The sequence below is a fragment of the Dermacentor silvarum genome, chromosome 2 (genome assembly GCF_013339745.2).
Source record: "Dermacentor silvarum isolate Dsil-2018 chromosome 2, BIME_Dsil_1.4, whole genome shotgun sequence".
Classification (NCBI taxonomy): Eukaryota; Metazoa; Arthropoda; class Arachnida; order Ixodida; family Ixodidae; genus Dermacentor; species Dermacentor silvarum.
In genome coordinates, this window is record NC_051155.1 from 86,035,186 (window position 1) to 86,049,881 (window position 14,696).

The following is a 14,696-nucleotide window of genomic DNA, read 5'->3' on the forward strand; positions in this document are numbered from 1 at the left end:
TGCACATATTAGGCACGAAACAATCAAAACATTATTCAGGAAAAAGTAGGTGCATTCGGAGAGCAGCGAAGGCACTATTATTGCAGCAGAGGTGACCTAAATGCAACAGAGAAGGGAAAATATATGCAGGTGGAAATCCTTGATGACGGGGCACGTAACACGTCGCGCACTGCCTCTCGTGGAAACAGATTGCGATGTGCTCTGCTTAGCTTCTATTCAATGACGCTTCTGCCTGAGCGATCCTCTTTGATTCACACTCAGAGTTTTGAGTGTACAGACAGACGGAGTAGCGTTACAGATACGTATGATAAACAAAGTTATCGTGGACAAGTCAGCAAGTCAAGAAATAAAGCGCTTATTTTGAGTGTAAGTAGTGGTCGAAAAGGTCAGTTTTATTAGAACATGCAACTCATTTGACAAAAATAATGGGATATCAGTTTCAATATGCACAGCACATAGGAGCACTCAAGAATACGAACAATAGGTAGGATATTTCTGAACAATACGAAAGAGTCTGTGTTGTGCACATAGAAGGATGTAAGCAAATTCGGTGACCAAGTGCTAAACAAAGCTACTTGGAACGTTTGCTACGAGAGAAAAGTGGGGTTTTCGAATGGAAACATCCCTTATAAAACACCTCAAGCGGCGATGCATATGGTTATGCCAGAAAATGAAATTTGCGAGTGTTGAGATGCACATGTACAGCAGTATACAGATGGTGATGCCGCACGTAGCCTAGCAGACTTTATAAACATTCGTCTATATTCTACTTCCTAATTAAAACCACACCTTTCACGCAGCGCCGACGGCCGCAGAAAGTATGGTGACGAGTTCTGTGAAGACGGAAGAAGAGGGAAGCATTACCACTGCCGAAGACATAAGTAACTCGATGAGAGACCCTGAAACCAGACCAAGCATTGAGGAAACAAGTGTTCAAATGACCGGACAAGAGACAACTAGTTCAGCTACTCGGGAAATGAGTAGTGGTTCAGCACCTACAAGCAATTCAAGTAGCCAAGGTACAAGAGTTCCAACGACCGGATCAGAGGCAAGTAATTCAACTACTGAAGAAATTAGCACTGTTTCAACCAGCTTGATGAACAGTTCAACAAGCGAAGTCACTACTGCTCAACCAACTGGAACAGAGACAAATAGTTCAACTACTGGGCGAATGAGCAGCGGTTCAGCAAGCCCTACAAGCAATTCAAGTAGCCAAGGTACAAGAGCTCCAACGACCGGATCAGAGAAAAGTAATTCGACTACTAACGAAATTAGCACTGGTTCAACCAGCCTCATGAACAGTTCAACAAGCGAAGTTACTACTGCTCAACCAACTCGAACAGAGACAAATAGTTCAACTACTGGGGGAATGAGCAGTGGATCAGCAAGCCCTACAAGCAATTCAAGTAGCCAAGGTACAAGAGCTCCAACGACCGGTTCAGAGACAAGTAATTCGACTACTAACGAAATTAGCACTGGTTCAACCAGCCTCATGAACAGTTCAACAAGCCAAGTTACTACTGCTCAACCAACTGGAACAGAGACAAATAGTTCAACTACTGGGGGAATGAGCAGCGGTTCAGCAAGCCCTACAAGCAATTCAAGTAGCCAAGGTACAAGAGCTCCAACGACCGGTTCAGAGACAAGTAATTCGACTACTAACGAAATTAGCACTGGTTCAACCAGCCTCATGAACTGTTCAACAAGCCAAGTTACAACTGCTCAACCAACTGGAACAGAGACCAATAGTTCAACTACTGGGGGAATGAGCAGCGGTTCAGCAAGCCCTACAAGCAATTCAAGTAGCCAAGGTACAAGAGCTCCAACGACCGGTTCAGAGACAAGTAATTCTACTACTAACGAAATTAGCACTGGTTCAACCAGCCTCATGAACAGTTCAACAAGCCAAGTTACTACTGCTCAACCAACTGGAACAGAGACAAATAGTTCAACTACTGGGGGAATGAGCAGTGGTTCAGCAAGCCCTACAAGCAATTCAAGTAGCCAAGGTACAAGAGTTCCAACGACCGTATCAGAGACAAGTAATTCTACTACAAACGAAATTAGCACTGGTTCAACCAGCCTCATGAACAGTTCAACAAGCCAAGTTACTACTCCTCAACCAACTGGAGCAGAGACAAACAGTTCAACTACTGGGGGAATGAGCAGTGGTTCAGCAAGCCCTACAAGCAATTCAAGTAGCCAAGGTACAAGAGCTCCAACGACCGGTTCAGAGACAAGTAATTCGACTACTAACGAAATTAGCACTGGTTCAACCAGCCTCACGAACAGTTCAACAAGCCAAGTTACTACTGCTCAACCAACTGGAACAGAGACAAATAGTTCAACTACTGGGGGAATGAGCAGCGGTTCAGCAAGCCCTACAAGCAATTCAAGTAGCCAAGGTACAAGAGCTCCAACGACCGGTTCAGAGACAAGTAATTCGACTACTAACGAAATTAGCACTGGTTCAACCAGCCTCATGAACAGTTCAACAAGCCAAGTTACTACTCCTCAACCAACTGGAGCAGAGACAAACAGTTCAACTACTGGGGGAATGAGCAGCGGTTCAGCAAGCCCTACAAGCAATTCAAGTAGCCAAGGTACAAGAGCTCCAACGATCGCATCAGAGACAAGTAATTCGACTACTAACGAAATTAGCACTGGTTCAACCAGCCTCATGAACAGTTCAACAAGCCAAGTTACTACTGCTCAACCAACTGGAGCAGAGACAAATAGTTCAACTACTGGGGGAATGAGCAGTGGTTCAGCAAGCCCTACAAGCAATTCAAGTAGCCAAGGTACAAGAGTTCCAACGACCGGTTCAGAGACAAGTAATTCGACTACTAACGAAATTAGCACTGGTTCAACCAGCTTCATGAACAGTTCAACAAGCCAAGTTACTACTCCTCAACCAACTGGAGCAGAGACAAATAGTTCAACTACTGGGGGAATGAGCAGCGGTTCAGCAAGCCCTACAAGCAATTCAAGTAGCCAAGGTACAAGAGCTCCAACGACCGGTTCAGAGACAAGTAATTCGACTACTAACGAAATTAGCACTGGTTCAACCAGCTTCATGAACAGTTCAACAAGCCAAGTTACAACTGCTCAACCAACTGGAACAGAGACCAATAGTTCAACTACTGGGGGAATGAGCAGTGGTTCAGCAAGCCCTACAAGCAATTCAAGTAGCCAAGGTACAAGAGTTCCAACGACCGGATCAGAGACAAGTAATTTGACTACAAACGAAATTAGCACTGGTTCAACCAGCCTCAGGAACAGTTCAACAAGCCAAGTTACTACTGCTGAACCAACTGGAGCAGAGACAAATAGTTCAACTACGGGGGGAATGAGCAGCGGTTCAGCAAGCCCTACAAGCAATTCAAGTAGCCAAGGTGCAAGAGCTCCAACGACCGGATCAGAGACAAGTAATTCAACTACTGAGGAAGTTGGTAATGTTTCAACCAGCCTCATGAACAGTTAAACAAGTCAAGTTACTAGTGCTCAACCAACCGGATCATATACAAATAGTTCAACTACTGGGGAAATGAGAAGCGGTTCAGCAAGCCCTACAAGCAATTCAAATAGCCAAGGTACAAGAGCTCCAACGACCGGATCAGAGACAAATAATTCAACGACTGAGGAAGTTGGTACTGGTACACCGATTGTTTGATTGTGTTCTGTAGTGCGTGCTGTTATTTGATAGAAAAATGTATATCGGTCTGACCAAGCGGTTTTTAAGCTCTTTATTATCAGAGCACGAGTAGAATGTATCAAAATACAATCAAGGTTATCTGGCCCATCACTGTGCTCGATGTGGGTGTGCTTCCATGTTTCGGAAATGCTATGTCGTGAACGTTTTGAAGAGGATTTATTGAAGCAGGTCTGATTGAAAAACTTGACAAAGAATGCATGAGTACCCCTTATATCTTTAAACGAAAAGCGGTGTCTGCGCAATATGTCGACGGCTTTTTTTTTTTTTTTGCTGTGTTGACCATACAGGTGATCTTTCCATGAAATAAAGACCAATTGGAAGTCAGCGCTCTATATGTATCTTCATGTTCACCCCTTGTTTCTTACGCTCTGGTATTTGAGGATATATTGGACTACTTGTGTAACTGGGTCAGGGTAGAAGGGCGGTAAGTTGGGCTTGTAGGTTATTCATGACTATAGACACAACACAAAGTAGACAGGACACGCAGAAAACAGATTAGCCATCCACTGTAGATCATTCAAGTGTTCCCCCGTGTTTATTATGTGTACCGTTGTGAGCAAGCGCAGAATTGAAACTGAGAAAAGTGCGCATTTGAAGACACCTACGTGAACAGCCCATAGCGTTATCAATTGAACAGCTAAAATTCGTGCGTATAATTTATCCGCAAATCTGACTTCCCATATGTACTGCTGCTGGTCTTTCAATGGCTTCCCTGTGAAATACTTCCCGACTGTATGCTGCGTGATTCAGTAGCATCGTTTTTCACATAGAAATTGTTAAGGCTGATCGCCGTGTGTGTGTTCTTCTGTGCGTCCTGTCCACCTTGCGCTGTGCCTATATATATATCTGGGGTAGACGGCGTGACAACGAGGGCAGGACAACAGCAATATATCAGGGAGCTACAAAGACGGTGATTTGACGACCACGATGGCATGAATATGGCGCTGTGACAACAAATGCATGATGGCTGTATTACAGCGACGGCGTGACGAGTGTGCGATGACAAACTGGAATAACGGTGATGCAACGACCCCAATGGCATCACCACCACGAGCCGATACCTAGTGGCCGCAGTTTTTAGATAATTTGTGTCACTGGCCAGTAAACTTGTTTTCTCAATAATTTGCAATTACTTCCAAAGGCAAAGCACTGAAAGTAAATGCAAGGAGTAGCATTGCGCTAAAGGTGTCTCAGAATTCTGGCAGAACCACGAGGAGACTCCAGAGGCGTGTCAGGCGCATCACCTTCACCTTGATAGTACACGAGAATAGACCAAAGGAAATCCGGTCGCGTTCATTGGCGTCTAAAGAAGTTATTAGACAGATTTAGCGCAAAATATACAGCCTGTTCCGCTCAGACCAGCGCATGGATTACCGTATCGTATGCACACCGCTTTTCAGCATAAACAATAATGTGCGTGCCCACATCGCTCTAGCCAGCAGTGAAAGCCAGGGGCGCCGCAAGGTAAATCCATTCCAAATGCTTGTATTCCATTTCTGCAATCAGCCCTCCACGATTTCTGAAAAATGTTTAAGGTCACCCCCATTTCACCTGTTTGTGACGCGACTGCACACAAATTGCGAGAACCGCGTGCGCACACTCATTATGCATGAAACCAAAGAAAAAAAATAATTATTCTCGATTCTACACCTTTTTCGCCATTGCTCCGTTATTGCTCGAAAGGTCTTCTCGGGCGGTGCCCACTTCACCTGTCTGTCACGCGACGTCACATAACTGCGAAAACTTACCACATCCAAGTGACATGTGTGCATTAAATATGCATTAATATGTCAAACGAAAGTTAGCTTTTTTCACAATAGCCGAAGATTTCCCCCGTTCCAAAAGGAATAGATCACTGCCCACCAATCACTCTGGTACTGGTTAGTCGGAGCTGCTGATTAGAATGGGTTTGTTTGTGTACAACAAAATGTTTTAAAGACAGCATAACGTTGTGATCATGAAAACTAAAATTACCGAGGACTAAAGATTGGTTGGAGTGCACACGGCAGGCGTTGCAAATCCTGACTGAGAGCTTACCAGTGCCTTTCGAAATAAATGCGTCGAATCGTTGCATTCTACCGGTTCTAACACATAGGAGAGAAACTTAGCGGTTAACAGAGAAGTTCGAGAACAAGTCAAAAATCGCGCAAAAAGCGACGAAAGGAAAAATGTTAGCCGTAATGCTAAGCGACCGGAAGAGCGCGCTATGGATCAGAGAGCAAACGGCGATAGCTGATGTTGCAGTTGATATTAAGTAGAGGAGAATGTAATGCGAAGGGCGGATAACCGATGCATCCTTAGAGTAACAGAATTGGTGCCAGGGGAAGGGAAGCGCAGTCAAGGGCGACAGAAATTTAGGTAGCGTAAAGAAATTAGGAAATTTGCAGGCGCAATTTCGAATCAGATAGCTGAAGACAGGCGTAGTTGGAGATCGCTAGGAGATGCCTTCGTCCGGCATTGGACAAAAATAGGCTGATGCTGATGATGACGTTGTCGAGCCCTTTCTACAAGTATATGACATCGCTCTCCCTGCTATTCTTCTCTGAGGACCCGCATTAGGCGGCAATTTTTTTTTTTACTTTCGTTGCGGGCCACCGCAAATCTCAACCCCACCGAAACACTCTCAACCTATGCGAGCTTCTCGTTTTTTGTCAGCCAATTAGATAAGAGAAACGTGTCGAGGCAGGCAATGACATTTGCTTTGAAATGAAACAAAGTGACCTCCTATGAATGAAAGAAGCGTTTAAGTGGCCTTTTCAAGCAGCGCTGCGGGTGACTGCCCGACACTGGCGTCGGTGGTTACATGTATTTGATGTCAGGAGATTGGAATTAGAACAGATTGGATTTGTGTAACGCTATATCGTTCAACTACAGGCAGCTCTGGCTCCAGCAGAACTGTTTGAGCCGAGCTCGATGGTGGCTTCGTTGCTTCCTCAGAGCTCTATCGCTCGTGCAGCCATACACCCAGCGCATCTCTGCAGACATTTTAATCTCACACGCACGGGGAGGGCATGCGCGTCGATCACACCACAGCACGATGGCGGTGGCGGCGACGCAGTCGCGAGAGGCCCTGGCGCGCCCGCAGAATTGTTATCGTAAACTATAAAAATACAGTAGAGAGAGAGAGAGAGAGAGGTTTCTTTGAAGAAAGGCAGAGAGGTCGGCTTGAGCGTTAGTTTGCTCTGGCCTGCTACTCTACTAAAAATACAGTATGCATGAATGAAGCAGAATGAAACGTATGGTAAACAAGCACCTTGCTACAGCTCCTTATTTCAAAAAGCTTTCTTGTCCAAGTCCCTTACAAAAGTTTTAATGTGTTTTTAGAGAGTCTTTTGAACTTGTTCGATAGAATTCTATTGTGTTTATTTTGACTGCTTATAGAATTTTCCTATAGAGTTCCAACAGTTATTTGCCCACCGCATTCTTATAGGAACTCTGAAGACACAATTCTATAGAACATTCCTACGGAGTTCCTTTCAAGATCCTAAAGACAAATTTCTATAGAACATCTCTACGGAGTTCCTTTAAAGATCCTAAAGACAAATTTCTATAGAACATTTCTATGGAGTTCCTTTTAAGATTGTAAAGACGAATTTCTATAAAACATCTCTACGGAGTTCCTTTTAAGATCCTAAAGACAAATTTCTATAGAACATTTCTATTGAGTTCCTTTCAAGATTGTAAAGACAAATTTCTACAGAACGTTTCTACGGAGTTCTTTTAAAGATCCTAAAGACAAATTTCTATAGAACAATTCTATTGAGTTCCTTTCAAGATTGTAAAGACAAATTTCTTTAGAACATTTCTCTGCAGTTGCTTTACAGACCCAAAAGACAAATCTCTATAAAACCTATGTCGATGTTTGTAATGTGCTTGTACTTTGCCGAGGTTCTAGAGAACTGTACTGTAGGCATTAACGATTACAGTAAATGCAGTGGCAAAAATAATTGGCACTACAACCACAAAGTGATCTGTTTTAAACGTTTATTGCACTTCAGACTAGATACATGCATCATACATACTACATACTCACTTTAGAACAGTCAGCATACATGCTTCAGCCTAGAACTGGCAACACACAAACTGTAGCTGCCAATGCGCTTCACGGATCAAGCTGGTGGTGCTAACATACGAAACAGGAAAACATTTGTGGCACACTCGACTGGAGTTGACATCTGAGAAAAGCAGGCTTGTCTAAGACAAGAAAGCTTCGCATTAAAACTGCAGAAGGACCTGCTGTTCCAGCAATGCACATTAAACGGTTGGATACTAAAGCCTGAAAGTAGATTCATATCAATGTGCACAGATATATGTGCACTGCAATGTTTTGCGTCAGCTCCACAAAACCACACTAAACTTATAAAACACAGCATTCTGGCCTATTTTGAAGTGTAAAAAGAACACTGGCAGTCCTTGTAAAAATGCAGCAAACAGTGGTACTCCTGGAGAAGTGCATTATATATTGTACAAAGCTTAATAAGCTTGAATGTTGTTATAAGGCAAATTTTGAGATCAGGCTCAATATTCCAAAATTATGCTGGGAAATACAAACATGACTGACGCACACCAATACCTAAGAAAACGATTTAGCTCAGGAGCTCCTATGCATGTGAATAGTGGAATCGTTTTTCTTGGCAACCACAGGACTGAACTTGATGTTTGTTATTTAAAACTTTTTTAATTGGTGTTATTTACATTTAGACCAATTTTTATTAAGAATGGTTGAAAATTGCACAATTAAAAAAAACTTATGTTTAGAACTATAACTCACAAAAAAAACTAGCAAGCACAATTCTGTTCTGCAAATCGGAATTGGCCTCGAGCTTTAGCTAAGGACCAACTCCGATGTCCCTCCTTAAATACGTGTGAAATTCCTAAATGGCTTTGAGACAACCACAAGGCTATTTTGAATTAAATTTGTAGCATTTGAGAAAGTTAAGGTCTACCGGTTGTTGGAAGAATTTCAATTCAGAGCCTAAAGTAAAAATTACTAAAAATAGGCAGGTTTAAAGAAAAGTAAAAGCATGAAGTTTAATAATCCCCAACTCTGCAATAAAAACACATATCACAGTTCTGCAGACTGGATCAGCTATGTCTTAAGTCAAGGAATTTGATATATGAATTTACAGCTTGCGTGAAATGTTCCAATGTTTATAAGCATTTTGCACGTCCTACTCACAAATTAATTATTGTATTTTAGAGCAGTATATGATATGTCAATTTCGCCAACTTTAGTTATGGATTAGGTGCAACTAACAGAACGGTGATATCACTGTTTTTTTAGTAAGAGTTGTTAACTTAATAGCTTCGTTTTTGGAATTTTCGTGGATTTGTATGAAACGTCACTTGAATAAAAAATGTTACATCATGCTTGTGCTATGCGAATGATGCTTTTTTGAATGACGTGTTTACTTTGATTTAATAATGCTTTCCCATTTTACCTAATTCCTTCCTGGAGGCATGTAAGGCTTTAGTGAGGTATAAAGAAATAAATGTGAATTATTTAATACTTCAATAAATAAATAATGTGGTTTGTCTCAGCATTCCAGTTTTTACCACCAGCATGACCTGTATCAAGCTTTGGCTACTGCTCACATGTTGCAAGTTCATTCTTACATGATCGCCCACTACTTCACTTCCTGGAAAGCAGCGAGGAAAGGCTAGCTTTTAACCTCGTTGGTTCCGCCTGGTACTCTGCCACGGTGAAGCCTGCGAAATACAATTGAAAATCATTTTAAAAAGGTGTAATGAACATTTAGCCATAATGTATAGGCAGGCGCAAACATGTCACATATATATATATATATATATATCTACAAATGTGGTATAAATATTTATATGTATATAGTTGTAGCAGAAGTATCTCCGTGAAGAGGGACAGTTCTCAGGCAATCACTTTTGAGAATATTTTCACTTTCCCAAGATTTTGTGACACTAGAACTAGGCCAATGCACCGACACTAGAATGCCATTGCTAGTGACAAAAATAAAGTGTTTCCAAAAGACAGCAGCCCAGTCGCACATTAACGTCATCTTGTAATGACAACACATTTTAAGTTTAACATATGTAAGCAAGCAGGAACACCCATCAACTAAGGCTCCTATATAGACATCACGCTACGCATAGCAAACAAATTTTTGGAAGAAAAAGAGAATGATCTACTGGCTTCTATTGTTCAGTGGGTGAAACAATATTACATCTGCCGGTCGCCATAGTTCGTATGTGCTATGCGTAATATGGCAGTATTCAATTTCTCACGTGGAGCTTGAGATTTTGAGCAATCATGATAACAATGCATTTAACTATCTGTTGCATGGGGACCAATCAGACTTTTTTAGGGTTGTTTGCAATGAAAAGTTTGCAATGCCAAGTTTGGACTGCCGTCCTCAATTTCGCATTGCTTTCACAGGCAGAGGAAAAAATTGGCTTTATCGCTCAACCCCTGGTCCGTATAATTTTCTCTCCTAGGCGCATGTTGAGGCACCGGCCAGTCTGCGCCATGTACATTTGACCAAATATGCATATGATCACAGAAATAGACAACACTACCCCTGACAGACACAAGACAAATTTAATGGTATCTTTCATAAAGCAAGTCTCCTTGGCCAGGGTGCCTTTCTTAGAGTTCACTTGTACACTGCTATGCACATGTATTTCTAGCGAAAAATAAAGCAGGCAGGATATGCATGGCAGCCCGCAAGCGAATTGAGAAAGGCAAGCAGGCAAGGGAGGCTTGCGTTGGTGAGAAATACCACCAAATTTGTCCATTACGTGTCACAGGTAGTGTACTGTACTCCTTTCACATGTGGTCAAACTTACATAGGGCAAACTGGCCGGTGCCTAAACATGTGCCTAAGAGATGACCATATTTCACTCAAAAGACCAGTATGCTTGTCCTACTTGGACATGCATTGTCACAATAGGGCATAATGTAGGATTAAGATTGTTCATCTGTGTTCACCCACACTGAAAAATTAACTAGAGAAATCAGTGAGGCATACCACATAAATAAGAAGACATGTGTGAGCGAGATTTCATTAATAATGCACGAAAAAAAGATATCCTTTCTAGATGACAAGGGACCGAAATCAGTCTGCCTATTTATTACTGAAGTAACTGAGCAGAGCGAATACTGACCTTCATATTTATTTTCAGCAAATTCAAGCTAATCAAATGTGCATTTGCCAGACACAGTTTTTCTGGCAACAGGACAGAAATAACTGGGAATATATTAATGATAAACAATGGTGTGCACACTCCGTGCTTAGACTTGTGACATATGTGGCAAACTACACTACAAATTCTTACATGCACAGGTAACTGCATGAGCTTGCAGCACAAACAGGAAAAATATGGAAATAAATGCAACAGCATAGGAAACAGTTTTAAGACAATAAAACCAAACTAAAAAGCGATAAACATACTGTGTACTAAACAAAAATAAAATTTATGTTGCAGCCAAACAATTTATGCAGGAAAAAATACTAAACATCAGGACATGTTAGGTCTAGTTTTATACAGAACATGATAATGTGTGCATAATCTTTACGCACACATGTAAGTAAGTTGAATACAGTTGCATAAATATTTATCCTCTTTAGTAAACTGCATAAACTAATGTGTCGCTAAACTGAACCATGAATGATACCAAGATCCAACTTTTTTGGAACATGTACATTTCATACATACCTGACATGAGCATCCAGCCATGCTGCTGCAGGCACTCGTATGGGGTCTGCATTTCTGGGGGCTCCTCCTTTTAGTGGACACTGTTGCGGGCCAAGGCCTCGCCACTACAAAATGAGTTGTGTTAGCTTATAGCAGTGGAGCAATAAAGCTGTCATATCGTAAACACATGCAAGGAGCACCTAAAATAGTCACGAAAACAATGTCTGCACTAGTACATGATGGCAAGAGAGCAAAAGGTTGAAATTGTTGAATGGCTTGATAATATGGACCTCTTCATCAAAGTAAATTTTTGGGCACGTCGCAACTGCACATTACAATGTATTTTAAAATTTTTTTAGAGAGTCGTTTTTTTTCATTACTTAGATTAAGCAACTTTCCCCTACCATGTTTATTTCTGTGAAAGTTATGTCAGCACAGCTTGTCATGAAAAGAAAGCTATACTAGTAAGTAGCAAGCTGTGATTGGCTTACATTTTTTTCCTGCTGCTCGTAAGCCTAAAACCTCGTAAGCAGAGATTACCCACAACGTCGAAGCATTTATAAGCAAGGAAACGTCATTGAAAGAATCGGTGAAGAGGCAGGTGGATCGTTACTATGCAACTGCAGCAGAAAAACGGGAGCTCACGCACAGGTGCACAAGATGATTTCCGAACGTAATCTATCTCAGCGGAAGAACACGCTTATCAGAATTATCAATTCCGCATTGTGGCAACAAATTTGCGTAACTAAATTCTGACAACCAGTGCGCCGCAAGCATCAGCACAGATGTCACTGTTGCCGTGGGTGTTCTATTTCCTACGTCCGCAAGGCACTCTATGCACACGATAAGCACGCACAACACACGTGTAGTTAGCAACTACGATTGCTTACCTTTTGAACAGTACGATGAGATCGAAAAGAGCTCGCCGAGTTGCCAGTGCTGCGTCGACGATGTTGATCCAGCATACATGCCGTTGCGTAATGGACGAGCTGAGGCACGCTAATAATACGCATTATTTCATCGCGACGTCCACAAAACTTTTCACGACCACCCAAGACAAAGGGAACACACTCCACGGCATGAAAATCGTTGGTCCACATTTGCCAGGCGCGCCACGCATACGGCGAGTTTGCAGCGAGACGCAGGCTACCTTCCGGCACTTTCATGCACACGAACTACACCACATTTCATTACGGCAAACCTAAAAACACACGATCAAACAAACACATCGAAGCAGCGTGCACTGTGAGGGCGAGGCTGGGGCGAGATGCTTGAGGCTGGGCATGAAGGCAGTAACGCCGACGCAGGTCGACGTCTTCATTAATGTTGGCAAGGCATACAGAACAATACAAGGCCTAACGCGCGCCAGCGCGACTTAACACAACAGTCCTACATGGCAGAGGGGCAGAGACTCTCTCAGCTCTGCTCTCCAAGCTAAAGGCGGGAAAGCAGGGGAGAATGCCAGACAGGTGTTGCCATCTGTCGGGCGGCTGGCGAAGTGGACGTGGGAGTCTCGGAGGCACCTCACATCCGGCCCCACTTTTATGATCAAAGTCCTCTTTGATTACAATTGTGAAGTAAGGCTGGGCAAAGGGGAGAAAACGCGAGACATGGACAACAGGCAATGTATGGCAATACTGGGCATGAATAGGTGAGGCAGTAAAACAGAGACATATGACAGGCAAATAGTAACAGACGAGGCAAGGCAATAAATGTTCTACATGGATTAAAGTCAAAATTGCGATGACAAACTCTAAAGAAATTGCAACAGGCACAAGCACAGCACTTTCAAAAGTCCACTTCATAGTCCTGAAGATAGGTGGGCGGTCTGCGTTGTCTGACTGGGCGCTGAGCGTTCAGCGGCGAAGCAGATGCAGTTTCTGAGCTACGTGACACACTGCTGGTAGATTGCTGTAGGCTGGGCGGTTCGCACTGCTGAGGGCACGAAGGCGAATCTTGCTCAGAGGACGAAGACAAAGTTGACGCTGTGTCTACCAGGCACTTCACAGGCAGTGGTGGCACATAACGTTTCAGTTGTGAAACCTGCACTGTTCTTGGCTGAGCAGAGTGCCTGGTGGACGGACTTGAAACCTGGATGGCCCTAAATGTGGCAGGCGTAAGACGTTCTGCTAGGCGGTAGATGCCTCTGAAGCGAGGGGACAGTTTCTCAAGCCCTTGAAGCACACGTTGTTGGCGACGGACCCACACAAAATCACCAACACTGAATGTATGCGGACGATGCATTCTGTCATAAATGAGCTTCCTGCGATCTTGAGCGTCTTCGCAGTTAGCCATGGCCTCAGTACGATGTGCTTGGACATCCAGAAGACGCTCTGTGAGCGAGGAGGTGCTCACTGGCCGGTAGCGTTCCGCTGGTAGCCTTGGGATGTACCCGTAGAGTAGCTCAAATGGACTGAAGCCAGTGCTTGTATTGAGTGTGGTACTTACAGCGAATGCTGCTTCCTCTAACTTAGTTACCCATGATGGCCGATTTTCTGGGGAGGCCTTGCGGAGGACCGATAATAATGAGCCGTTGCTGCTCACACAACTAGAGAAGAAAAAGAAAAAGTACAGCACAAGCAATGCAAAAAGACAGGCAAGTCGACACGGATTTCGGCTGTACGGCACGGCATCGGGCACTAAGTCTATGCAATGTTCCACACCTTGGAAATGGCTGATGTCATCTTCATCACGAGCAAATGTGAGATGATCTGAAAGGGTCGTAGATAGAGCTACTTGCTGCATCTCTGATAAGTCCTTTGCCACAAAAGCGGGAGGACGATCAGGATGAATTGTTATGGCTACTGTACCTTCTGGTGCAACAGTGGCTTGTTCTGGCTGGCTTTTGCACAAAGGCTTCCAAAGGGTCTCCATTCCTGGGAGAGGTGCTTCCTGGAGACTGTCTGAACATGGCACTTCAGTACATTGAGCTAGGAAAGACTGCCGAGGAATTACTGCGCATGAGGCACGTGGATACAGCTTCTGGTGCGCCTGTATGACTGTGCCCGAGGCCAGATGGTGGATTTCGGCTGGATTTGGAGGCTCGAACACAAGTCTTGTATTGCTGGCACGAAACCAATCTTCACCCAGTATAACTGGCAAGACATTATTGCTGATCACAGCGGCTTCCACTAGAGCTGTTATGGGGCCCACTGTAATTTTCAGGCAGACCGTGCCTTCGGGATGCTCACTTGATCCACCAACAACCTCTAAGGGCTCGCGTGTCCAGGGCATCAGTGGAAGATTCTTGATGGCAGACTTGGTCACTATAGTTATCTTGGACCCTGTGTCTGGGAAGGCGTCGCAGGGGCCC

At 43.5% G+C, this 14,696-nt stretch overlaps 2 protein-coding genes and 1 long non-coding RNA gene across 3 annotated transcripts; 1 reads left to right on the top strand and 2 right to left on the bottom strand.

The window, feature by feature from the left end:
* Positions 1–1,165: 1,165 nt before the first annotated feature.
* LOC125943475 (uncharacterized) lies at positions 1,166–1,975 on the top strand (the record flags this gene model as incomplete). Its single annotated transcript, XM_049662808.1, has 1 exon — positions 1,166–1,975. A coding segment is annotated over exon 1 (681 nt), but the record flags the coding sequence as incomplete, so codon positions are not given.
* A 58-nt stretch (positions 1,976–2,033) lies between these two features.
* Positions 2,034–2,721, bottom strand: LOC125943080 (uncharacterized). The gene is made up of 3 exons (XR_007465535.1): positions 2,650–2,721; positions 2,452–2,549; positions 2,034–2,153 (listed from the first exon to the last, which is right to left on the bottom strand). It is a non-coding gene; the product is annotated as an uncharacterized LOC125943080 (long non-coding RNA).
* A 6,575-nt stretch (positions 2,722–9,296) lies between these two features.
* LOC125943079 (uncharacterized) lies at positions 9,297–12,520 on the bottom strand. The gene is made up of 3 exons (XM_049661440.1): positions 12,274–12,520; positions 11,405–11,508; positions 9,297–9,424 (listed from the first exon to the last, which is right to left on the bottom strand). Exons 1-3 carry the CDS (start codon positions 12,481–12,483, stop codon positions 9,376–9,378), a joined length of 363 nt encoding a protein of 120 aa, XP_049517397.1. The 5' UTR covers positions 12,484–12,520; the 3' UTR covers positions 9,297–9,375.
* Positions 12,521–14,696: the final 2,176 nt, after the last annotated feature.

What these genes read in the sequence shown, in the direction of transcription:
- LOC125943079 (XM_049661440.1), bottom strand. Translation starts at nt 12,483, where the DNA reads ATGTGGACCAACGATTTTCATGCCGTGGAGTGTGTTCCCTTTGTCTTG. An exon ending in CTCATCGTACTGTTCAAAAG is followed by an intron (nt 11,509 to 12,273) that starts GTAAGCAATCGT and finishes CTCATTTTGTAG; the next exon opens with TGGCGAGGCCTTGGCCCGCA. An exon ending in TGGCTGGATGCTCATGTCAG is followed by an intron (nt 9,425 to 11,404) that starts GTATGTATGAAA and finishes TGTATTTCGCAG; the next exon opens with GCTTCACCGTGGCAGAGTAC.